Raw genomic sequence first — 27,268 nt, 5'->3', positions numbered from 1 at the left:
AAATAGGTGTGGATCTAATTATACATCAACCTTTTTACTTCCTTGTACGAAGTAAAAAGGAAGTATTCTAATCGCGAAAAGTTTCAGGCAGCATATTTCAACGAAAATATCCATTTTGACCTCTTTCGAATGCAATTTAACGATGTATTTCCATGATATCTGTAAGTAAGGACAGAATAAAACACTATTTTCTCCAAATTCACTATTTTTAAAATGAATTCTGAAGAGAATTTTTCATGGCGTCTGTACGAACGTATGTACGTACGTATCTTGCATAACTCAAAAACGAGTAGCCTCAGAACGTTGAAATTTTGTGTATAGGACTGCTATAACATGTAGATGTGCACCTCGTATTTTGGTTGCAATCGGCCGTACCAAATATGTATAAATATATTTATATATATATATATCCACTTGGTTACCTGGCTCAGTGATCTCAGTTTCTTTACTCTTATATGTTTGTAAATTGTATATTTTTTGCTTTAAAAATGATTGAATTATGTTGTTCTTATCTTACGGTTAAGGTTTTTATGCCTTTAGTAAATCTATATGCAATATTTTTAGAATTGTCAACAATTTTAAAGTTGTTCAAGTGCCGCTAAGCCTAATAATTTTTTGGTGGCGACCATTGCTTGTTTACATTTGAAACAGCAGAATAGTGGATTTGTTGCCAATCTAGAGAAACTTAGCTTCGCAACAACAAAGATAACGCCTTCATTTATTATTGCGAATTAAATCATGCTGAATCCTTTCTGGAATTTTTTCGAGGAAATAAGTGTTTAAGGTTTACTTCATAATTTTTAATTCAGATATTTTGAGTTTTTATGTATTTTTGCCTTGTCCCGAAGTGAGAACTGAATTAATTGAATGAGAAATACTCAGTCGTCTGTGAAAAACTGTTTCTTTTTTGTTTTGTTTGCTTAATTTCTTGTATACATCGTTCTAGCTTTATTATAGTATTTGAATAGAACATGTGGCAACGATTAGATAATTCTTTAAATGGTATAAATTTTGTGCAATCTGAGTTATGATATGAACAAAATATAATACTGTTAAGTGAACCTAGCGCCAGAGTGTCTCTATGGTAAACAAATAGAGTGAATTTTAAAGAATGCATTTATTCTATTGTGGTTTATACGCTGTCGGCGAAGTAGATTTAGTTCAATCCAATAAGTTTAAATGAAATGCAAGAAAACTGCGTATAATTTAATATTCCGTACAAGGAAGTCGTGTGGTGTACACATCAGATTTTTTTAAACATTGTTAGATTGATAAATTTCATTAAAATAATGTTAATATATTGAAATTATATTTAAAAAATAATATTAAAATAAAACATATTTAATTTTTGCTATCATATTATAATGTTTCATTTCAGCCACTTAGTCTATGATATTTTGCATCTGAAAAATAAACAAGGTATAATGCTATGAAACACAATTTATGAAACAATTCTTAGCTAAAGCAAAATAGCTATGTAATTAATTAGAAATGTCTTTTCACTTTTTTCATGGTAAGAGTTTTTCCCATCTCAGAATATGCATCAGTTTTCTCCATAAAATTAATTTTACCTTTTTTGTGTGGGGGGAGGTCAATATATTTCCGTCTTTTTGCTGATACAGAATTGGTTAGGGTAATTTTTCTTTTAGATTTAGTAGGATTTTAGACATTACAGCTTGGAAAGTTTAGAAGGATTTGAAAGCAAGATTTACAGATCCACAATTCTAGAGGATTCCAGAAAAATGTAACAAAATTTAAAATGTCTCCTTGGTATTAACATGTAATGGATTTACTTTACAGAAAGTTTGTGATGAATTTCTTACTTTTTGGAGAATGTCTCGAAGAACAATGAAAACATATTTGAATGTTTTACTACTGATACTAGAATCTTTTTCTTAGCACATTTGTCTTCCTTTTATTTTCTCTACTTTTCACTAAACCAAAACATGGAAAATGCTTTTAATCATCATATCACATGGACAGGCATTATAGAAAGGAATTTTTTTATTAAAACGAAAACTGACAATTTTAAAGATTCATCCAGTATGTCTTAATGCATCATACACAGGGCTGGTGCTAGGCATTTTTCCCACCTGATACACTCACTGTGGATCCCGAATTCTGCTTTCAATGCCTGCTTTAAATTCTAAAAGTTTTGCCATTTCTAGATTTTGTTGCTCGGTGTGTCTCTAAATTCTAAAAATTCTGCCACACCATCTGTGTAACTGGTTCTTACCACATATACTTCATATTTTTTCTTAATGTTCATATTACTAAATAAATAAAATTAGCAGCTTTTTCTATGTGTCCTAATTGCATTTAGTTTCTTTAGAATAACAGAAATCTAATTAAATCCAAAACTTCTAAAATGAAAAGGAAACATATTGAAGAAAGGAACTGAATGCATAAAGAGAAAGAAAGTTATTCTTAGAAGATAGGTACAGCTATTATGTAAATTACCCAGTCGTTTATTTCAGACTTTAATATAATTTCCCATTTCTATTTTCTCACCAGAATGCAAATCAGACAGTTTTTCCAACTGAAATTTTTGAAGTACAAGACAGAGTGTGTTTGTGACCTCCACTTGCTTGATTGTTCATGTCATCTCTGATAATTTGTATTTATTCATCTTTGAATTATCGCTGCTGACATTTGAATTTGTTATGACGATAGAGTTACTGAGCCAGTTTAAATTAAATTGTTTAGTCTTTGACCACAAGTCCACACTTTTAGTTTGAATTTGACTCTTGTTTAATTACATCACCACGAGCTGTAATTGATTTTGTTACCAAAAAAACATGCCTTTATGTTCTAAGTCCTTTTTAAATAAGAGGCTTATTTAAACCTTTGTCTGTTATTGTAGTTACTTTCAGACATAGTGATAATTTGCTTCACATCTGGTGGGGCTTTTGGACTATTTAACTTTTAGAAGATCAAGAAAAGCCTCGTAGGTACATTGTAAAAAGGTTGGCAAGTTAGGAGATAAAGCATGCAGAAACTAGTGAGAACACTGGTTTGCATATTGAGATAAATTTCTAATTATTAGATGCTTAAACAGAAGGAAATTTATATAAATTAGCCAAAATGTCTGGGAAGGCTTCAAATTAAAAAGACACATAACTATTTTATTGAGTGTTGTTACTACAAAACGTAAATGTTTTATAGTTTTTAATGTGTAATTATCCTAACATCGTTTAACACTCTGAGCGGCACGCGATTTTAGATCCTTCATGAAAACCGGTGTTTAAACAGCATTTATTAATTGAGTTTGTATAATTACTTTATTTAGTCTGTATTTTCATAAACTTACTTTCATTAAGATGATATTTACATTATTAAAGAAAGTAAGAAAGCAAAATATCTTAAATTATAAGCTAATATATGCCAAGTAGCAAAACTTCTGATGACTGGATAAAGCCAGTTATAACGCTCAGAGGGTTAAGAATCAATGTCATAAATAACCTGTATTTTAAACTGTGAAATTTTATTAGATTGTGATTTTAATAGGGCTTTTATAACAAATATTGTTAAAAGATAAATAAAATTTAATAGTAGCCATGCAAATCCATGTTGACTAAGGTTATCTAACTACCTAATTTAATTATTCATAATTAACTGCTTACCTTTAAAAATTATCTCTGCATATAAAAATGAGTTACTGCCGTTCATTAATCAGGGTTCGTACGGTCCTTAAGAGTCCTTAAGTATTTTGGAATCGATTTTTGGTCCTTAAAAGTCCTTAATTTCGGCCAAAATCGTCAGAAGGTCCTTATTTTAATCATCAGAAATTTCTGTCTGTTTTTACGATTGCCATTTTGAGTGTGAATTAACATTTTAGAGTAATAGTTTTGGCGATTTCCTAATAAATATGGTTATCTTTTAAATGGGTTCATGGATTATAATTTGTTCCTATTTCTAATATTAAATGGTGGGATACTCGAGTTTCTGAGCAGGAACTGAAACTTGAGCATTTCAAAATTATTTCATTTTTTATAATGAAGAGCTCTTAAACAACTTTTCGCTTTTGGGGATGTGAATTCTTTTATTAAACGCTCTTCAATGGTCAATTTTGGCAATTTTAAGATCTGTTTCTATAGAAAATTTTTAATTCCGAGATCTAGGGTATTTTCGAGAGTTTTTTTTTTTTTTTTAGAACATTGTAACACTGATAAATTTCATTAAAATATTATTACATTTTTGAATTATATTTATGAGATAAGATTAAAATAAAACATTTTTATTTTTTGCTGTGATATTATAAAGTTCCATTTCAGCCATTTATTATATGTGGAAAATAAGCAAGGTACAATGCAATAAAGCACCATTTATGAAACAGTTCTTAGCAAAAGCAAACTAGCTATGTAATTAATTAAAAATGTATTTTTAATATTTTCATGGTAACGGTTTTTTCCATGTAATTGTCTCAGAATGTTCAAAATATACAGCATTTTTTTCTCCAGAGCGTAAATTGCGCCAAGCTCTGGAAGAACAATGAAACCATTACACAGTCAAAAGCCTTTAATCCGGACTCGTTGGGACTTCGGCGATTCCGGATTATAGATCATCAGTTTAAATCTGGTAAGATGGCATGCAGAAATCATAAAAGTAAAAATATGAAACCGTAATTTATGAAATAAAGAGCAATTATGATCTAAAGGGTATCAAAATTTACAAAAAAAAAAAAAAAAAAAAGCTTAATATTTATTTGTTTACTTTGTTACATTGTAATTAGTTTCAGACATAGTGATAATTTGCTTCATATCTGTTGATGTGTTTTGGACTATTTAACTTTTACCAGATCAAATAAATCTTCATATGTACATTATGGATAGGTTGACAGGTTAGGAGATAAAACACACAGAAATTAATGAGAACATTCTTTTGTGTATTGAGACAAATTCCTAATTGTTAAAAAAAGTGCTTAAAAAGACAGAAATCGATATAAATTAGACAAAATGTCTGGGAAGGCTTCAAATTAAAAAGACGTGTAAATATTTTGTTGAGTTTTGTTACTACAAAACATAAATGTTTTATGTGTAATTATCCGAATAACGTTTAAGAATCAATGTCATAAATTACATGTATTTTAAGCTGTGAAATTTTATTAGATTGGAATTTTAATAGGGCTAAAAATAAATAAAATTTAATAGTGACCATGTAAATCCATAATGACTAAGGTTATCTTATACCTAATTTAGTTACTTATAACTGCTTACTGCTTGTCCTTAAAAATTATCTCTGCATATTAAAGCGAGTTATTGCCTTTCATTAATCGTTATTATAGTCACAAGATGTAAAAATTCATGTAAAACTTATTCTTCGGATCTAGTGAGACTTAAAATAATGCAAAACAACTTATCACCTCTGCTCCTTTAGTGGCTTATTAGAACCTTAAAGTATATTAACTGAGTCGCAACCTCTGCAGGTAAGCAGCAGCAGTGACAACGGCCAGTCTTTTGTTGTTCATCATGCTGATTATGATTTTACTTCTCATTTTAACCTATGCCGCTTGACATAAAATCTGCTTACTATTTACTAAAGCTCTAAACTGAGCAAGTATGTGACAAAATGAGGTATAAAACAAAATCAACGTAAAACTGTTAGTAAAACGTAAATAAAATGTCACTTATCTTCTTTCAAATATGTTCAGTTCTTATAAGTGTAAAATATATAATTCTCCTTGATAAATTTCATATATTTTATTCTCAGACTTAATAATAATTATGTTAATTAAGTCATGTTTAATAATAATGCATCATGTATTACAAAAGTGAAGTTCAGGCATAGATAATATTTTTAATATTCGCTCATAGGTCCTTAATTTTTTTCACTAATGGTCCTTAAAAGTACTTAATTTCAATGCTCAGAAATGTGTACGAACCGTGTTAATCCTTACCTTGGTCACAAGATAAAATACAAAATTGTAAAATTTTATGTAAACGTTATTCTTCACATCTAGTGAGACTTAAAATAATGCAAAACAACTTATCACCTCTGGTGATTTAGTGGCTTATTGGAACCTTATTACTGGGTTACAACCCCCGGAATTTTATATCAAGCTACGACACTAACTGCATCAAACGAAGCCCAACTGTGTCTACATCAGGCTATTAAAGTTTGTTCTGATCAGCAGTTCTCTCTCTAGGCAAGCAGCAGCGATAATAGCAGCCAGTCTTTTGTTATGAATTATGCTGATGATTTTACTTCTCATTTTAACATATGCCGCTTGACATAAAGTCTACCTATTTATTAAACCTCTAGACTAAGAAAATATGTGACAAAATGAGACATTAAAAAAAGAATCGGCATAAAGCTAATTGCAGGGTTGCCACGCTACCTGGAGAACCGGGAAAAGTCAGGGAATTCGAAAATTGACCAAAATATTCAGGGAAAAATCAGGGAATTTAAGTATTTTTGTCAAAATCTGGAAAAGTCAGGGAAGTTCATACAACGATCCCGCCAAAAAAAGCGATTTTTGCGCCGACGTCGGAAGAGATAAATTTTTTTGGCGAATTATGTATCACGTGAGTGTCATTCGGGTAGCTGGCATAGAGCCAATTTTCGCAGCTCCGATTTGATTGTCTTTTAGAAAGGCAAAGCAACTTTCCCGCAACTTTTGGTTTCCAGTATTCTCGAGAATCGCATGTGCAGTGCATGAACTAAAGAAAGTACCTGTTCTCGTATAAAACAAAATGGGTTTCATCCTAGTATACGGTACCATGGAGGTTAGAATCAAAGAATATGTATTGTAAAGAAGGAAAACCTCTCTGCAACAGACGTGGCTTCGTTCCATCATAGAGGGAAACAGCTGTGCATGTCTGATATATCTGTTGCCAAAGCTCGAAACCGGTGTCGAAGTTCGAAGGTCACGTTATCAAGAGTTCATAAAATGAATATCGTTTAAAATTTCTTTAACGACTTGCGCTAAAAAGACGTGCCACGCACGTCGAGATGCTTTTGTCTCAAACCGTGAGCGATGTGAACACCACGTAGCGCAAGTGGTTAAACTCCAAAGGAAAAGAAAATATTTTTTGGCGCAAGTAAATTAATTCATGGATTAGTTATTTTCAGGGGAAAAAAAAAACTACGAAAATCCGTTTTTAAAATTATTGCGTGGATTTTTCTCAATAGTTTTAAAAACGGATTTTCGTAGTTTTCTTTTTGTCAAAGAGCGTTTCTTCTTAACACGTGTTTCTCAATTTCCTGTACACATCGCGGAGAGGCAAATTCTGGCCGCCAGGTTCCGTCGCCAAATCCCTTGGCAAATTTTCCCTCCGCATTCTAGCGGCGTAATAGCATTTTACTTGTATGGAACCTTTTCTTCTTTACATAGACGTTCTTTGGTTAGAATAATAATAAGATTTGGCGACATCATGATGCGCAGTAAACGGGTCATTTTGGTCTTGGTGACAATTTTCAAAATCGTGCCAAAGCCTTACCGTATACTAGAATTTTACCGCAAAATCTTTTTAAACCTTTTTTTTTTTTTTTTTTTTTTCTCTTTCTCTTTAATAAATACCTTGCCATTTTGCAGTAAAATAAAAAAATAGTAATCAGTCATCTAGGCTAGCCATGTAATATAACTATATTCGTTAAAATATCGTTGATTATTCTAATTCAATTTTTAAGTAATTATTTTTATGTTATTCATATAATTTAATGTTGCTTCTTCCCACTAAATTTATTTATTATTAGTAAATAACATTTCCAAATTTCAGGAAATTTTCTCTAGCATAATCCAGAAATTATAGCAGTATGACGACATACCATCACGAAATTTAATGCACATATTTTTTCATTATGTATGCTGCGAAATAAATATAAAATACCTCAATTTATTAAAATAGATTTCTTTCTTCCGTTTAGCTGCAGAATGTCTGCAAAAAAAAAGCCTTATTTTGTTCCAGATTGGGAAGATTCTAATCTCAATCTTCAGTGGAGAAAAAAACAACTATTATAATTATATTTGTGTTTTCAAGTGTTAAGGTGCTTTTTAAGAACATACCTCACGCAAATTAAATTTACCTAAAATCTAACCTAACTATTTAGCATTGCGTTGTGATTTATAAGGACCGGATTAGCCTCGTGTTGAACTGGTGATGATCATGAGTAATAATTAAATAAAACATACATTTGTTATCCAATGTATATATCTTAAATTTTATTAAGTGGAAAACTAAACAAAATTATCAAACAAAGTATACCAAGAATAATTAAGAATAAATGTCCTCTGGGATTTATTGAATAATTAAGTGAATTTGCTACACAATACAAGTAATACCATAATTAATTTACCTCTTAGCACAGCCAACGTACATTACGCGGATAGACTGGAATTTTCTTGAAACACACCTGGAAAACCTGGAAAAGTCAGGGAATCTCATTCTCCTGTTTGAGTGGCAACCCTGTAATTGTTACTAAAACGTAAATAAAATGTCGCTTATCTTCTTTCAACCTAATAATTATGTTTAATAATGATGCATCCTACTTTCGGATCTATTTCTTTTTAGGATGGTATTACAAAAGTGAAGTTCAGGCATAGATAATATTTTTCATTTAATTTATTCACTTTAATTTTTATTTCATTAGAAGTACTTAATTTCTGTTTTCAGAAATGTGTGCTAACCCTGAATAATTCAATATTATGTAATAAGTTTTTTTACATAAGGTTTAATGTAGCAGAATACATTATTGTATTTTATAATAATTAAATACTATATAATACATTTTGTGATTTTTTTTTTTTTTTTTTAGCTGTGCAGAGCGCACAGCTCAAAGATCAGGAAAAACCATATGGAATGAAATAAATGTAAGCATGAGAATGTAAGCGATCTCCATCTCATTTGTTTGCTATCAGGAGCTGACATTTGTCAAGAGTTTAAGTGAGTTTGCACAGGCAGGGTCAGTTGGATCATAATTCTGTGTATCAGTTAACTGCTGGGATTATTGGAATCAAGTGTGAATTGATCTTTAATGTTAATCTTGTTTCAGTTAAAAGTGTATGTAAAAGTACTATTTAATCTATAAATAGTATCAGAAACATTTTTAAATAAACTAGAGCAGTGATGCATAAACTTTTCATGAATGCTGTCCTTTTAAAGAAATAATTTATCTCGGAGACTATGCTGTTGTATAAAAGTAAAACAAGGTATTAGATTCGTAATTGATTATTTAAAAGAACATTTTTCTGACACCCACCAATATTACGTAGTAACATTCTACTAGGAAATAAACTGCAGTCTGTTAAAATTGCAACAGCATGAAGGGGAAGCATCTGACAGATCTGAAATTTGCATTACTGTGGGTTCTTATTGTCCTTTACAGCAACTGAATTTCATATTATGTTTTCAGCTCAAAATTATTCATAGCTATAAAATCTGAGGAGGGTCAAAAAAACATAAGGTAAAAGAATGGCAAGGCACTGCTTGAAGTCGATATTGCATTGTTCATTCCAAAGGAATTTGTTCACAATGCATGCGCAATAGAGTTAAATATGAGGTGAAAGTTCTGATTCCAAATCTGACTCGTCTGTATCATTAAAAAGAATACCTCAATTTCTTCTTTAGTTGAAACTTTGCAATATTTGAGCATTTTGGTTAAAGTTTAAAAGTACACTCTACCAAAAATGAATCAACAACAAAATGTCACGAGCAACCAAAAGATAAGAAACCTGTTAGGGGAAGCTGCACCTGCTACTGGATACCTTTTAGGGGTAGGGAAGAAAACAAGATTGCAATCTCGGCCGTTTTCGGGAGGTTCTGGTTGTCTCAATGTAGAGCCGCGTGGGGCGGATTGGTTGTGAAAGAGTTAAAGACCATATGGGAAGGAAGAAATTCACGACAGATGAAGCACTGCGAAACAATGTCCTCCAATGGCTATGACAACAACCAAGTTCTTTCTATGCCAATGGAATCTGGGAGCTGCCACAACGATGGCAAGGGTGCCTTGACATGCACGGAGAATACTTTGAAAAGCTGACATAGTTTGGTGCTTCTTGTGCTATCTCTTTCCTCTAAAGAAATATAAGTCCTGGTCAACCTTGAACGACCCTTGTATTTAACCTTTAAGAAAATTATGTTTTAGTATTTAAAAAATTGTTAAAATTGGTTATGATCAGTTTAGTATTTGTTGTTACTTTTTGTTCAGATTCTTGAAACCAGGTAACCAGAGGATGGTTTTAAATTTTTTGCACTACTTGCTAATAAAAATATTACAATTTGCAAAATGTGAATAATATGAAAAATAAGGCCAATGTTTTGTAAAATTATAAATTATATTTTTTGCTACAGTTTATCATTGTTCTTAAACTGAGACAAAAACTTGCAATTTAATAAAAATTTTAATGTAAATGAAGAACTGCTGTCTTTGAATGGTATTAATTTTACTAACTTGTTTCATTTTATCAAAAGAAAGTGAAATGTTGTATTTGAGATCACCTTTAAAAAAAAAAAAAAAACTGTTATTTTGTTTCTTTTACTTATGTTAAACTTATGGATACAACATTATGTTGGTATTTATATTTTATATGGCTGATAAAAAAAAACTAACGTAATATTTCTTAAGATACTTAATGCCTTGATTCTCAACTTAATATAGCATCTTGTATGTATTTAATTTTATGCAAGATTATTAAAAATTCATTTATAAGTAGTATGAAAAGCTTGAGAATGCAAAGCATCACCAGAAAAAATAGGGCTACTGTTTAATATTGCAGTGAATGGCTGTCTCACCAAACTGGTGAGATAACACCAAGCTGGCAGTGGGTGGGTGGGTTTTTTTTTTTTTTTTTTTTTTTTTTTTTTAAGACCAAGCTTGATAACATTTTGTTCTAATCCCTATGTAACTGTGTATAACCTTATAGCAATTTTGAGAAATTGAAATTGCTGGAAATTTCTCTGGTGGACCAGGGGAAAACTGTGTAAGACCAGAGAAAGCATCAGCAGTTTATCTTAGAGGATCACTGTGCTAGCTTTTGTTGATGCACTTTGCATTGCTTTGTGTTCAGTGTTCTTAGAAGTTTGAAGGGGTAACTACTGATTGTGCTCTATCACGTTGAGAAGAGCTGTACAAGTAGTTTTGTATGGAAAGTTTCAGAAGTGTGAAGCATTTTTAAAAAAGGAAATGTTCATCAAGCATTTATTGGTTCTGTGTTCATTCAATCCATAACAAACTCATATGCATGTAACAATATTGTAGAAATTTGTATTTTTAGTGCTTCCATTAGTTCTATGTAATGTACAATTACATAATTTTTATATACATTTTAGATTACTTAACTGATAGAAAAATGATAACTCTGAAAAAAAATTTATCCTTTTTCCATAATGCAATATTTGTTTTTATGATATATAATTATCTACAATTCATTTCAGCAATGAAGCCATATGAAATTCAGGAAAAGCTTGGTCTTACTCGTATTCGAGATCGCAACTGGTATGTTCAGCCTTCCTGCGCTACAACAGGTGATGGACTGTATGAAGGACTTACATGGCTAACCTCTAATCATAAATCTTGAGGATTATGAACTTAATTTTTAAAGACCTTTCTATTCACTATGTGAATCAGTTTTTCTTTTTAATTGGTACCAGTTCTATACTTACAGCTTCGGAAGCATTGATTCATCTGGTTAGTTCAGAGAAGGAAATGAAGCAATGTCTTATTCACCTGATTTCATGTGTTGCAAAACTTGTGCAGTGTATGGTTAATGATGATAATACTTTTACCGAGTTGTACAAAGTCCAGCAACACATATGTTCCCATATAGGCTTTCTACTGACTTTTCTGTACATATGAACTGTATAACATTAAATATTGTGATATGTTGTACCAACCTTTTTCTGTGTTATGGTTTTATGTATATGTGCAATGATTCATGATTTTCATTCAAGTTCATTTGTCTGATGATGCTATTTCCTGGTTTTTGCCACCTGGTGCATTTATTTTTTGGATTATGGTGGTTGAAATGGGCATCATGTTATTTATCAGATTTTTCCTTTTTGTGTTTTATAGTGCAAATCTAGTTTTACATTCTTATATTTCTTCCAGATTTTATTGAAGTTTTAATTATAAATTTTGTATTTTATGGTTTCATGAATATATTTCCATGCATCTACAAAAATTTCTGTATTTCATTATTGTATGTCATTTATTTCATAAATCTACTTTAGAATATAGCTAAAATTATGAATATTTTTTACATTATAGAATGAAATCAATAAATTTTTACATAGTTTTTCCTGTGTAAATTATATTTGTAAAAAATGACAAATCTTGGATTATTAGTTTGCGCCACTTCTTTCCCTGCATTCAGCATTCTAAAAATTAAGAAATCATCTTTAATTGTAAATATTTTATTGCTCTGCCCCTTTTTTTTTTTTTTTTTTTTTTTTTTTTTCCCTGGTAATGCCGTGAATAATAAATTTAATATAAATAGTGCAAGTCCATCAGTGACTTAAATTGTAGAGTTTAAGGGCATATGTCAACAGACACATAATCAAGGTTATTATTCTAATCCTTAAGTGGAAAATACCTAGTTGCTGGCTTCAGTAAGAACAACCTAGCTATTCAAAGCAAAATGCCCTGGTTCAGTTTTCAGTAAGACTCCGGGCCTTTTTTGATTTTTGCCTAGTTAAAATTCATTTTTAAAATTATGCAATTTTAATGTGAGAAAATTAGTTATATTTGAATCAAATAGCTGTGATTCATTTTTTATACAGGTATTCTCCTGAAGCCAGAATTTTATCATCAGTGGGCCTTTACTGTGATAAAATTATAACCTAAATTCTGTGAGATCTTGATCCAAAAAAGAAATGTTTGAATCGTTAGTGAGTTTAAAAAAAGAAATATGTGTGGAAATTGAATTAAAAATTTGTAACTTTTTTATTATTTATTAATCATCATCTTTGTTTTTAAACTTTAATATCTTTTCTTGTAACTGTAAGACCATCTGATTTTAGTGAACCATAAATTCTGATATACTTCTGTAACTTCCATTGCCATACTTTCATTAAAACTGGCAAAGCATCTTTAGTCTTGTTTTTAAATAAGTATTTAACTATGTTACATTTCACATATCAAAATAGTGGTAGATCTGTAGGATTCAAAAACTTCCTTACTTTTAGGAGTCGTGCAAATCATGCTGAAATTCTTTCTCTTGCAAATGACTTTTTCTGTAATAGTAGGCAGTCATGTGAGATTTTTAATATATAAAATTGATTTTAATTTTGTTTAGCTTGCAATCTTTGCATTGTATAGATATTTATAAAAAGTGTTAGGAAATGTTGATACTTTACATATAAATAATATATTTTTTGCATCTTGTATCAAATCATAAAAATTTTACATTATATCATTTATTTGGTTTTCCCTGACAGGCAAGGAAATACTTGCATTTGTACTAGGTAAGTTTGATCACAAGATTAAATTTGGCAACAAAAAAAATAGCAACAAGTGATAATAAAATGTGATGTCCCAACAAATTTCAGGAGAATTAGAAAACCTTAGAACTGGTTGCAAAATGTAATATAGTAATAAAACACATATTGGCATACATAAATCTTACATCTGAGATTCAGCATGATTGAAAGCAAGAAAATGGTTATGATACTGGTATAATGCTAAATCACAAAATATAGACAACCATAACTTTTCGGTGCCTTCTAAATCTTGGATCAAAACCATGAACTTTTATTATACTTTAAAAAGGCTTTCGAAAAGCAAACATTGGTTTGTGTATATCAACATCTTTTTCCTTGAAATTTCTGTTTTGAGACTGATGATAACACAATAAGCTTGAACTAGTCCAACAGAAGAAATGATAAACTAAATTTCATGTGGAACATTACTGAAAACGGTCCCCTTTCATTTTTAAGTAATATCTGTACTTTTTTTAAACATCTTCAATGAAACCTGTTCAAGGTGTTTATTGCTTTCAGTTTGCTGATTTCATGTTCTAATAAAATAGAAAGTATTGTCATGTGGGACAGTACTTTCTATTTTATTAGAACAGAAATATTTGTTGCAGGAGTCATGCATCAGTGATTTATTTAAATAAACATGTGGTTACATTTTGAATAATTTTAATCTTTATTAAGTAAATGCATAAATCTGTACATGACATTAAATCATATTGAAATAATGTTATTGTAATTTCTTTTTCCTACCATTTGGCTGTTTATTATTATTATTATTATTATTATTATTATTATTGGGGGGGCTAGTTGTTAAGTTAGTTAGTCTATCATAACTGCTTAGTATATAATTGTTTCTTATGCATCAGACTGGTTTTTTTTTTTTTCCATCATTCTTATATTTTTTAGCTTTTTGAAATTTGAATGGTAAAAATCTTTCAGTTGTTGGAATTAAATATGAAGTTTTTAGAGTGTTGTCCTCTTACTTGCAGCAAATTCAAATTGCTGAGGAATTCTCTATAGACATTCTTCAAATAACTTGAAAATTATGATGTTGTTAATTGCATAATTATATTTACTTCTTACGTAAATCTTGAATATTCTAAATGCTACAAACTGATATAAAAGTTTCTATTATGTGCATTCAACACTATTAAGTGCTCAGTAGCAAAATTCAATATGTGACTACAAAGTGACATATATAGTCTGCTAGTGATCTAGTGATTTCTGTGTGTAGTATTAACATTTTGATTCAGCTTTGAAAACATTTAAAATAAAATTAGGCAACTATTAACATCCATGAAAAGTTCCAGAAATTAAAGTTTGAATTTGTATCATCATGTAAGAGATGTTGGATATTTTAAATTGTGAAACAACATGCACCAACAATTTTCTACAGAAAGATATATGTGCCAATTTTATATTTTCAGTCAGAAAACTTTTTTTTCCCCCAATGGTGGGCACTTGCCTATAATGGCATTGGCTACAACTAAGGCCAGAATTGGTGGCCATTTCATTGTGAAAGCACCTGATAGGTGGCCACCATTGCCTTTTATGAAGGGATAGACAATTTTACATCCGCACTTTTTCTGGGATTCGAACCCGGCCCTTCGGTATCACAGTCAGGCTGCCCTAACCACTGTACCGCCTAGGCAGCTCAGTCAGAAAACATACTTTTTTCATTAGCTCATTTTGACTGTGATAAAATCTTACAAACACAAGAAACAGTTCTCTTAGATTAGGTACTTCAATAAATAAAGAACTAAATAGATTAATATTTAAACTGTTTCATTGACAATGTTTGAAAATAGTAATATTCTTTATAAGAGATAAAAACAGCACTTATAATTTAATGGAAACCAATAGTCAATGTTAGCATATCTCTTTCTATAGAAAAGTATTTGGCATGCGACCAGTGGTAAGATAAAATACTTTAATATGCTATAGCTCTTTTTTAATTTGATTATTACCCCCTTTGCAACCTAAAAATAGTAATTACTTATGATAAGTCACTCTGAATTACATTTAAAAACCACATGATTCTTACATAAAGTCAAGCTTTATATTTATATTCAGGTCTTAAATCAATCAAAACAAAGTGAATTCATAATCAATACAGCCTTAACAAAACCTTCATTTGGAAAATTACGCACTCCTTTTTCGTTTCAAGTACGAAATTATCAAATTAAGGGTATACCTTTTCAGTAAGTGAATTATTCTTGAATAAAAATTATCTACAAATTGACGATTGTGTACTTTTTGGAAGATAAATGCATTTGGGATTCAACTTTTTCTAATATTAAATATATACAAGTTTGTTGATTTGCCTGTTTTATATACAAGGTATTTCAGGACCAGGACAGAAACAAGTGGATGTGCTCCAGAATCTCTCCTTTGGTTGCATAGTTATACTCCCATTGCACTAACTGTACAGCTGCACTGCAATTTTGATGGAAAACACTCCACAGGAAGTATCTGAGGATCACCCTTCTTCTGGATGGGTGGTAAGCCCATCCAGTCAAAAGAACTTTTAACTCCTCAATATTAAAGTGCTCCGGGGACGCATAAATACTCTACCATTGCAAATATCTATACCTTTTCCAGAATCCAAGCCTGTGTCCAACAATATGCCAGCCACCATTGCTACCCATTATATCAATTTGGCTGTCTCACTGTATGGGGTTACAAACGTAAAAGGTGTAGGGTACGCTCAGTAACTTGGAATTGTATTTCAATGCAGGGTAGGAAACTTTTCTGATGCAGTAAATGATGTTAGGCAGAATATTCTTGCAGGGAAGGTCCATTTAAATGCAGAGATAGAAAGGATAGATGATTATAGGAATGCAAAGTTAGCTGATGTGCATCTGTTAAACAGGGCTGCGTAATGTAATGGCAATTGACTGATGATTGTTATCCAATGAGGCAGACATCCAGTCAGAAACTCTTTGTATGCCTGCAGCAAAGGTTAGCTGAAACGGATTCCATTAAAAGAACTAAGCCAAGAGTCATTGCCATACACCTGGACATTGTGGAGATGCTGCAATGTACAATACTCACCCAAGCTATAACCATGAAGTTAGGGTTTCCCACTGGTAGTGACACCATCGAGGAATGTTGCAACCATGATTTGGGAAGATGGGTAGAGTGTTCGTCACCAATGGTCACACATCTAAAGATGGAAGTGTTAAAATGCTGTTGGACACCTGATGAAAATTATGATTTTGTAGAAGATGCTGTCCATTTGAGGAAAAAGTTTGTACATGAGTGGCTAAAGACTTACGCTCCTTGGCTCGCATATTCAAAAAGTGTAAAAAGAGCGTTCTTTTCCCTCCTGCTTTTGCATCAATAAAAGGTGTTTTGAGCTCCTTCATTATTAAGCCATTCACGCGTTATGTCATGCATGAAGCTTGTAAAAATCACTTTTCAGATCAGTGGCACAGAGCATGTGTAATCGCTGCCAAGAATTTTCTAGAAAATGAACCTGTAAATGTTAGACTAGTTTCTGAGCACAAGAAAGTAATGGGAGAAAATCAAAACGTAATAGCGTCAATAATTTCCAAAATCTCATTTTGTGGAACCCATGACCTCTCTCTAAGGGCTAAGACGAAACAGGAAGGGAATAATCAGGATCTGATTAGTCTAAAAATTGAAGCAGGAGATAAAAGTTTGCAAAGACATTTCGAAAAGGGTAGTAACAATGCTACTTACAAGTCACCTCAAATCCAAAACGAATTGATCAATTTGTGTGAATTGGTGGTGAAAGCCACTACAGTACGAGGTTCAAGAAAAGATTCTGCTTACAGCATAATGGCAGACAAAACAAGTGATATATCTGGGAAGGAACAATTAATTGGCATTCGAATTTTTGATGAAGAAAGGATGGCTGCCCAGGAAGAATTCCTAGGATTTATTGAACTAAATTCAATAGATTGCTCGTACTGTAGCACATGAACTATACATTTTTCTGAAAAGGGAAGGTTTTGATCCAAATAAACGTGTTGGACAGGGTTAGATCAACCATGACATGTTCAACTATAGAAGGTAATATTAGTAGCGTGCAGAAGATCTTGCAACAGAAGTATTAAAAAAAAGTTGTTTTTCAATTGTGCTAAATTTAGTTGTGAACGATTTGAACTGCATATTGGAAATCAGAAATACATCTACTGTAAAGGATGAGAAGATTTCGTGAATCTGTTCTACGAAGAAGTATTCCAAACTTATGCGACACACGATGGTCTCAGAAGTATAAGTATTTCTAAAGAGCGTTTTATAAACATAGTACAGGGACTGGAAAAGTTATCAAAAGAAGGTAATGCATCTACCATGAGATCTGCTTTCCAGTTACATTATGCAGTGACGAAATCTGAATTTATAGCATGCTAATTGCAAAATATTCGGGTGTGCTAGAATCTGTGGCTAATATTTTAATAGTCCAAAAATTTAAATATTGGTACAATGTGTAGACCACATAAACAGAATTTTAATGTTTGTAAAAGAACATCGTAGAGCAGCAGATGTTTTATGCCAGGAAGTTCTGTCTTTCATAAGTGCTATGGCTAAGAGCATTGGCACTGAATTACAAGCACCGGGAATTGTAAAACTGCAAAAGCATCGCTCAAATCCTTCAGCCTCTAACTACCGATGAATTCTGGAAAAGGTCTCTTTTTATCTTTTATCTGGATTCCTTAATACTATCACTGGAAGAAATATTTTCCAGCAATAGTTTACCAGTATTTTCTTTGTTGTTATTACATCCTGTGGCTTGCTAAAGATGCCAGTAGAAGAATTTACCAAATTTTTATTATTTGGAAAATTTTGACAGTGAGAGAGAAGTCTGGTATAATTTCTGGAAAACGAAGAAACCAGAAATTGACAACATGAAGGAGTTAACTATGGAAGATTTGGTAAAAGAAGAGACAATTTTTTTCTCAGAAACGAAACATGCTGTTCTTATATCTTTGTCTCAACCATATAGTACGTGTAATATTGAGATGTCATTTAGTACCATGCACCGAGTAAAATCTTGGTTGCGCTTTGCAATGACAGAGAATGGTTTAAATGGGCTGTGTATGTTAAGTGTACATCGAAAGCTTATTCAAGAAGCAAGAATAGAAATAGAAGTTTTAGAACGATTTGATTCAGATAGCAGAAAAATTATAACGTAAATTAAATGCTCAGTTTTCTGAAGTAAATTCACTCGAATTCAATTTATAATACATAAGAACAAAAACACTCATGCAGCCAACCAATAAATCCGCTTTCAACTCGAATCACTGGTGTTAAGCAATGTTATGTGCTCTACCACTGAGGAATTCGTGTTATATCATAGTTTCGTTTTCTCGGTCTAAGTTTGTTTGCACTCCCCTAGCTCCGATCCTGGTTACGCCCATGAACACCCCTAAGATTAATTCACGGATTTTGTTTTTCATTATTTCATTCAGCTGGCTAGAAGTGTTGCCACAGAAATTTGAAATCGCATAATTATTGAACGAAAAGATATATCGTTTTTACTGGTATATATATACAGGGGTTGGACAAAAATATGGAAACACCTTTAAAAAAACATGTTTCTTTGCTTAATATGGTGTAGGAAACCCGTTGGCATCCAAAACAGCTTGCAGTTTTCTCGGAATGGATAAATACAGTTCCTGTATGTTATACCATTCTTCCTGCAAAATGGTGGCAAGTTCAGATAACGAGAACGCACTTTTCGTTCCAATGTAGACCACAAAGGTTCGATAATATTCAGGTGTGGTGGCCAGGGGAGATGGGACAACTCATCCTCGTGCTCAGAAAACCAGTCCTGGACAATGTGAGCTGTGTGAAGAGGGGCTTTGTCGTCTTGGAAGACACCATCACCATCGGGGAACAAAGTTTGTACCATGGAATGAACTTGATCGGCCAAAATGTTCACATAAGTCTTGGCAGTCATGTGCCCTGACACAGTTATCATGGGGCTAGCAGAGAACCACGATATGGCTGCCCAAACTATAACAGAACCCCCGCCATGTTTCACTCTTGGCAACAAGCAGTCTGTTTTATAGGCTTGAGATGGCGTTCTCCAGACGTAAACTCGGCCAGAAGTGAGAAACAATGTGAAAGAAGACTCGTCGGACCATATTACTCGCTTCCACTGCTCTATAGTCCAGGCTTTATGACTTTAACACCACCTTTTCCTGTTACGGGCATTAGCATCACTGATGAGTGGCTTCTCAATTGCAGCACGGCCAGCAATTCCCTGTTTAGGAAGCTCCCTTCTAATTGTTTTGGTACTCACAGGGTTCGGTAACACAACATTCATTTCAGCAGTAACTTTTGCAGCTGTGGTCTTCTTATTTTTCGTCACAATTGCCCTTAATGATCGTCTGTCACGATCACTCAGGACACACTTTCGTCCGCGCTGTGATTTAGCAGATGATGTTTTTCCGCTTTTCAAATATGCGGAATAAATCTTCGATACAGTACCTCTTGAAACACTAAACACTTCGGCTACCTTGCTTACGGAAGCACCTACCATACGTGCTCCAACAATTTGCCCATGTTCGAAGTCTGTTAACTCTGACATAATGCAATGACAACCTCACATAACAGTACTCCGACAACAACTGAACTGTTTAGCGCATTTACGAAGTTGTGTAGGTGGCGTCAGTAGTCAAAAACGCCAGCGCCACCTACATATTTCATTAAAATCAATCTTTCTTTTCAAACATGCATTTCACGAGGTGTTTCCATATTTTTGTCCATCCACTGTATATATGTAATATTTTCAGATTCCTTACTGTGTGGATAGAAGGATAATACCTTGCATTAACTTGGCAAGAGCTCATAGCATCATACATTCTTAAAGGAGAAGAAAAACTTGCAGACGTGATTGTCGCACGTAGTGGATGTCCTTGAAATATATCTTGAGACATATTCTCCATCACACACCATTATTACGGCGATATGCACATTATGTTTTGTACACATTACACTTTTAGACACTGCATGAACTGAAAGTCAGGTAATTGAAATAATTCGATACAATAAAAGGATAATATTTATTGTTTCGTGCTCATTGTACTTCAAGAGATCTGAAAACTTCGGAGCTAAATTTCCTCGGATTTTCCAATCCAAAGACTAGATTAAAAGGTTCTTTATTTGTATCTAACATATCTGCTAGCAGAAGAGAGGAAAGGATTAGAATATTAAGGATTGGAAAGTCGGTTTCAAAAAGAAGGTGTGTGTATTTTAAGCACTATTATGATTATAATTTGCTACCAAGGACGTCGTTTTAGGTCATGTGAAGTGTGCATCTCATAAAATTGAAATTGTAAAACTGAAATTATTATTTTTTAACTCAATCTTATAGTAAAGTCCTTACTAATCTATTAAAATAAATTTAATCTTTGCATTAGGTCGTCGATTTTATTTTAGAGTCCAAAATATAAATATGATGAACACTTGCATTTCATTTATATTACATACAAGTATTATACTTTGATACTTGTTTTTCTGCTAGTTTGGGCACATAATTTTATGCTGTATTACCAGTACCATAGCGAAGTTCCAGGATGGAAACCATGTCTGAAGTCCAGAACTCCTGAAAGAAATTCAGTCTTGTGGAAGTGAAATTTGTTATGCAGGTCAAGTCTTAGTGAGAATAAATTATTAAGGGAGAAAAGCATCCCTGAGGAGCTGTGTAGTGTAAGGCTTGAAGTTTTTGTTTTGTTCTTAAAGCTTACTTGTCTAGCCTTAGTGAGTCCAAGTAAGACCAACTAGATATCTAGTTGGCTTTGGCCTAAGCCCATGAAATACCTCAGGGCAAGGATCGCAAATTTACGCCTGTCGTTGGCAACAGCCTTGAGCACCTTAGAGGTAACAGTTCAAATTATCTCCGTTCCACCCCCCAATTTTGATGGAGAGCACTCCGGAGGATGGGTCCGAGGGTAGCATACCCCTCTTCTCTACCATAAATCTTTCGAGAGTACTTTCGGCTCGCCGCATACACTTCATATTTACAAACGTCTGCGCCTTCTTCGGGACTGGAACTCGGATGCTTCGGCACGGCAAGTCAGCAATTCTAACCACGATACCGGTTGCGCGACGCCTGAGTTATAGTCTGTATCAATAAGTTCGCATTTGAAATTGTCAGTTTAGCGTAGACTATTCGTTATTTATTGCTTTGAAGAAATTTTGATTCAGCTTATGGAAGGGATCTATTATGGGATCAATTTTTCGGTCTTATGAATAATTTCGTTCGTTACGAACCAAATGACTCCAGTGATTCTTCCGAGAAAGGTAGCATTTCAGTAAGGCTGCAAATTATTGAAATCTGTTTTTTTGACAGTACTCCAGGCAGGTGAAGCATAGATGAGAATTGGCCGGATTGATTGCAATACACCTTTTGCTTGTGGGGCCTAGTACAGTGGAGTTATCAAAGAGGCTCTTGATCTCGAAGCTTTGCCGATAAAGTTGGAGACGTGGGCACTCCGTATGAGAGCGCCGCTGAAATGGGCTCTCAGATAGTTTACTGTGGAGTCTCGGAGAATGTTAGTGAGATCTTTATTGGTGCATTTTCTCTCACGTCATGATTTCGACGCAATTGTGCTGCTTCTCTATTATGAGTACCCATCTTGCTATTCTGTTCTGAAGCTTAGCGATAGTATGGTCAGTTTTCAGCGATTTTGATATGATAGCTGCATCTATCTGCGTAACATGCGGTGAGGCAGTTTACGTCATCATCGAAACTTTGGAATGTCCGTAACGTAAATGAGCTACATGATCCGGCCGAGAATGGATATCAACGGCTTATGTTACACAACACTTAAGAATATATTACTAAGCAAGTACTATAGCCACATTCGAATACATGCAATTCAAACTTAGATTCATTAACACGCATTTTGTTTTAATTTGGTGTTGAACACAATGCCCTTCATGAGCATTCAAAATAAGCTCTTGTTTGCTACGTTAGTATAATAGATATTTTCTTATTATTATTTTAACACCTCAGTTTTCGATTTATGTAGTCTGTAGTAAACCTTTCATTCGGAAGATAAGATCATATGTGTTAGTTAATCTATTGAATAAATCTCATATATTTAATAAATTTATGCTAGTGTAGAGGTCCCATGGTGAGGCAAGACACAATAATAAAATATATAAACTTATTTAACACATCAATACTGACATTCCGATGAGAAAAGAGGAACTGCCACTGGATGCACGCCATTCTCTCCTCTATCCACCGCTCATTAGAAGCGGGCATGCACAGATCTCACAAAACTTCGTACGGTGTTTCCATGGCAACACCACAGAGTATCCCCCCAGTGAGGAAACCGAACGATACACACAAAAAAATATGCAGCATTTATATTATACAATGATAAATGTGAAGGTAAAAGGTATAATATAAAACATATAATAAATTAAACTGCATAATGAAATTTTGAATAAATAACAACATAATATAAGTTATATATAGTAGGTGGTAGAAAGATGTTGAAGGAATTTGACATGTCGTCCGGATTTCGTGATAGTTTTAGGAATATTTGACATGGTAGTTTTCAATGTGTCTGTCTTATTGGAAGGTTTAGTGTTAGTGACAAAGCTTTTATCACTAATGAAAAATTCAGGTTTGAGTCGATCAATTGAAACAGCTTGATTTTTACCGTCCACGGAGATGATAAAGGTTTTATCATGTCGCTCAATGACGGGATGCCGACCTGAGTATGGTTGTTGCAGAGGAGGCTTGACTGAGTCAATTCTCAAGAGAACACGATTTTAAAGATGGATGAATGTGGGTAGGCTCAGAACAGTGTTTTGATGTTGCGATGGGAATTAGAGATTGCATTATGGATCGTAAACGATTTACATATGTTGGTGTCGCTGATCTGAGCACAAAATATCCGAAGACAGTCTTAAGGTATTACCGTAGACTAACTCAGAACATGTTGCTTGAATGTCGTTTTTGACGGAAGATCTAATACCCAAATGTATAATAGGTAACGATGCTGTCCAGCGAGGATTCTCTTGTGATTTTATGCTATTTTTCAGTTGGCGATGGAAACGTTCAATGATTCCATTTGATTGAGGTCTATAGGCAGTGATACGAATACAATGAGTGCCCAGCAGGTTCGTGAACTCCCTGAAAAGATGCGATTCAAAGTTCCGACCCTAGTCAGTAGTGATAGTGGAAGGGCATCCTAAACGAGCTATCCATCCACTAATTAGAGCTTTACAAGTCGTTTTAGCCGACATATCAGCTTTGGGAATTACTTCCGGCCATCGCGTGAAGCGATCGATTATGGTCAAACAATACTGATAACTTCAGAAATTGGTAATGGGCCAATAAAATCTATGTGAATATGAGAAAATCTGGCATCAGGAAGTAAAAATGTCGAAATGGTTGATTTTGCATGCTTGTGTATCTTGGAACGTTGATATTTCTCTTAAGCCTTCGCGGAGTTTTTGATAAAACAGTGCATGTTAGGCCAAAAGTAACTTCTGCGTATCAGTTTTGAAGTGGCAGATATACCTGGATGCCAAAGATTGTGAATGCTTTGGAAGATGATATGTCTAAATGAAAAGGAAATGAAAGGACGAGGGACATTGGTTGTGAAGTAACAATAGAGACAAACTCAAGCGGAAAATATTGTTTTGAGAGCTTCAAAGAAGAAGATTTAGAAGTTAGTAATTGTTGTAGTTTATGGTCTGCGAGTTGTGCTGAGGCTAACTATTTGAAATCCAGAGTGGGGGGGGGGCGAGAAACAGAATCTACATCTATGCAGGAGACTGTGTCAGCATTAACATTTTCCCTACCTTTAACATATTGTATATCAGTGGAAAATTAAGAGATCTAGTCTAGGTTTCTCAGTTGTGGAGGAGAGCACTTTTCTGCTTTTTGTTTGAAAGTGAATGTTAGTGGTTTTTGATCGGTAAATAAGATAAAGTTGCGACATTCTAACATGTGCCGAAATTTCGTGATAGACTCATATATTGCCAGAATTTCGCGGTCATATTTAGACCATTTCCGTTGACTGTTATTCAATTTTAAAGAAAGGAATGCTATTGGCTCCCATTGACCATTTTGGAATTGCATGAGAGAGCTGCTAATAGCAAAATCAGATGCATTGGTCCAAAGACTGATTTGAGCACCAGGAATTGGATTTCTTAAGAGGGTAGCTCTTGTAAGAGCTTCTTTAGCTGCTAAAAATGCCTTTTCGGCGTCCTCAGACCACGGAAGAAGATTTTCAGTCTTAGTTGGACTGAATGATTTCTTTTTCTTGGAATGACTTTCGAGAAGCTTACTTAAAGGTAACAAAATATGCGCTGCATGTGGTACAAATCTGCGATAAAAACTGAATAGGGCAAGAAATCTGCGAAGCTGTGTTAAGCTTGCTAGTCTAGGAAATTTAGAAATGGCATCAACTCGACCTGGAATGGGAGAAATATCTTCTTTAGAGACTTTATATCCTAAAAAATCTAAGGTAAGAACTCCAAATGTACACTTTGAGGGTTTGATTGCTAAACCATAATGATCTAATCTTTGAAAGAGAGCTCGTAGATTGTTAATATTCTCTTTGGGGCTTTTGAGACAATCAAAATATCATCAATAAATGCATATACACCGGTTAAACCTTTCGTCACCTCATCGATAAACCTTTGAAAAGTGCTTGATGCATTGCACAAACCAAATTTCATCCGAGTACTCTCGAAAAGTCCAAATGGTGTCCAGATAGCAGTTTTATGAACATCCACGGGAGCAATCGGAATTTGATGAAATGCTTTGAATAAATCTACATAGGAGAATATATTGCACCTATGGAGTTCACTTGTGAAATCGACAATACTAGGGATTTCAGAAGAGTTATAAAATGAACGCGCCGTAAGAATTTTGTTGACATTAAGCAGTCGGAACACTTTTGAAATTTTTTCCGTATTTCAGATTAAAATAATTTACGGGCATGTCATATGCATTATTTCAAACATATCACAGAGATTTTTATTATTGTCAAATAATGCTATATTGTGTGAAAGAGATCCGTGCAGGAAGAAGTGACATAAAACCAAAACAGTATTTACACAGTTTGTTGAAATTTGCAGTCTTTTTCCCAGTATGTCATGTCTCCTTTCGAAAAATTAATGTAATGTAGACAACTCTCAGGCGAGATCTAGAGCTACTAGAGACACTTTATAGTAGCCTTAGTGAAGTCTATTCGACATCGCAGATGAATTTGAAGCACCATATATCGATCAATAAAATCAGCTAATTGCAAAGAAGCTGCATCGTCTGTCTTTGTAATATTTCAAAAAATCTGCAGTGTACCCATGTAGCAAAGTTCTATATTTCCAACATTCTGCTTTCAGTATTCATAAGTTTGTAAATTTTTGTCGCAAGGTGGACAAAGTAGTTGCCTCCTACTTCAGGATGCACATCATACACATTTCGCAAATGAATAAATAAATTAGAAAGAAATGAACTATTTTTCGGGAAAAGAGCAAATTTCTTTTTCAGTGGAAGCCATACCTGATAATGACATAAACAGATTAAAAAATTTATATTCAATGAAACATTCCTTTAATTAGAAAACTAAAATGTCAATTGTTTTTCTTTTTATTACGCGCTCCGTACTACACGATGGAAAAAGAGGGATATCCCGTGGAGGATTTTTTTAAAGAAACTGCCACATATTCCCATTACACATGGGAAAACCACGAAAACACTCATATAGCCATTCCTTTCGACTAAGGCTCGTCTATAGCCTTAGTCTATAGACGAGCTTAGACTATAGACGAGCTCCTATATAGCCTTAGTCTATATAGGAGCCTTACGTTCGACAAGACTCGAACTGGGTGTTGGAGAGGGCAGCTGCAGACAGACGATTACATAACGGTTCGGCGAAGGTCAAAAGAAGGAGCGCCGCATCTGATTGGACTATTTTTTATTATTCTTATTTTTTCTTTAACTGCGAACTAAGCGGGGAAATTCCCTTTTTTCACTCAGTTATATGTATGCACTTAATAGAGTAATGTAACGTTTTCAGCTTGTTTGAGATATCCATATTAAATCTTTATATTAATAATCCCTGCTGTTATTATTTAATTTGTAACCTGCACGTTGTAGCCCTGAGAGTTGCAATACTGGGATTCAAAATACCAGGGTTCAGTGGCTTTTATCCCTCACCCGCGAAATGATTAAGCTCGATCGTACCGGGTTTGGAGCTTCACGTTTTGCACATTCGCGTCCCCATTGTGATGATCCTCGTTGCTCTACAGCTGCTGCCTTGGTAAATGTTCAAGACAATACAGGTAGGCGAAATTTACGTTTTTTTTTTTTTTTTTTTTTTTTTTTTTTTGTGAGAAATCCCACAATTCTGCCGAATGTTTTTCTGCTCGCAAAATGTCTTTAGACGATAAACGAAAACTTTTGGTGCAAAAGAGCGCCTGTTTTCGCTGCTTACGAGTTGGACATAGTTCACGGGCATGCAAAACTAAAGTAAAATGTTTAACATGTGATAAATTTCACTATACCATTATGTGCTCAAATGGCGAACCTGTAAAGCCAAATGAAACTGACAGTACTGTTATTTCCAGTAATGTGTTGTCTAATCAGTCAACTGTTAATGAAAATGTGTATTTGCAAACACTTGTTTTACAAATAGTTTTTGAGGGTAAACAACTTACAGTTCGTGCGATTTTGGACAGTGGTTCTCAGAAATCTTATCTTTCAAAAAGGGTTATCGTGTTTTTGCAACTGCGTCCTAAATCGAAACAAACCATTACGGTTTGTTTGGGGGGAGAGAGACAAGTCCTCATTCCGATTTAGTGTTTGATGTTAATTTAAGAAATTTTGAGGGCACTTATGACCATAACAT

At 33.5% G+C, this 27,268-nt stretch overlaps 1 protein-coding gene across 2 annotated transcripts in view; it reads left to right on the top strand.

Annotated features, from left to right (window-relative positions):
* The window catches only part of Arf6 (ADP-ribosylation factor 6), a 35,279-nt gene extending 22,254 nt beyond the window's left edge, over window positions 1-13,025 (top strand). Inside the window, exon 5 of one of the 2 annotated variants that reach the window (XM_035366073.2) lies at window positions 11,373-13,025. In XM_035366073.2, the coding sequence (XP_035221964.1) occupies window positions 11,373-11,515 (143 nt within the window). In that variant the 3' untranslated portion in view covers window positions 11,516-13,025. Of the gene's footprint in view, window positions 1-8,754; window positions 10,747-11,372 lie in introns of those variants that run through there. The other variant, XM_085814932.1, reaches the window with a different exon arrangement.
* The last annotated feature ends 14,243 nt before the right edge of the window (window positions 13,026-27,268 follow it).

The sequence above is a fragment of the Stegodyphus dumicola genome, chromosome 4 (genome assembly GCF_044657685.1).
Source record: "Stegodyphus dumicola isolate Sdum_Otavi_A_Nest chromosome 4, ASM4465768v1".
In the NCBI taxonomy this organism is placed as follows: Eukaryota; Metazoa; Arthropoda; class Arachnida; order Araneae; family Eresidae; genus Stegodyphus; species Stegodyphus dumicola.
The sequence above is the reverse complement of the archived record's forward strand: the minus strand, read 5'-3'. Positions and strand labels throughout refer to the sequence as shown.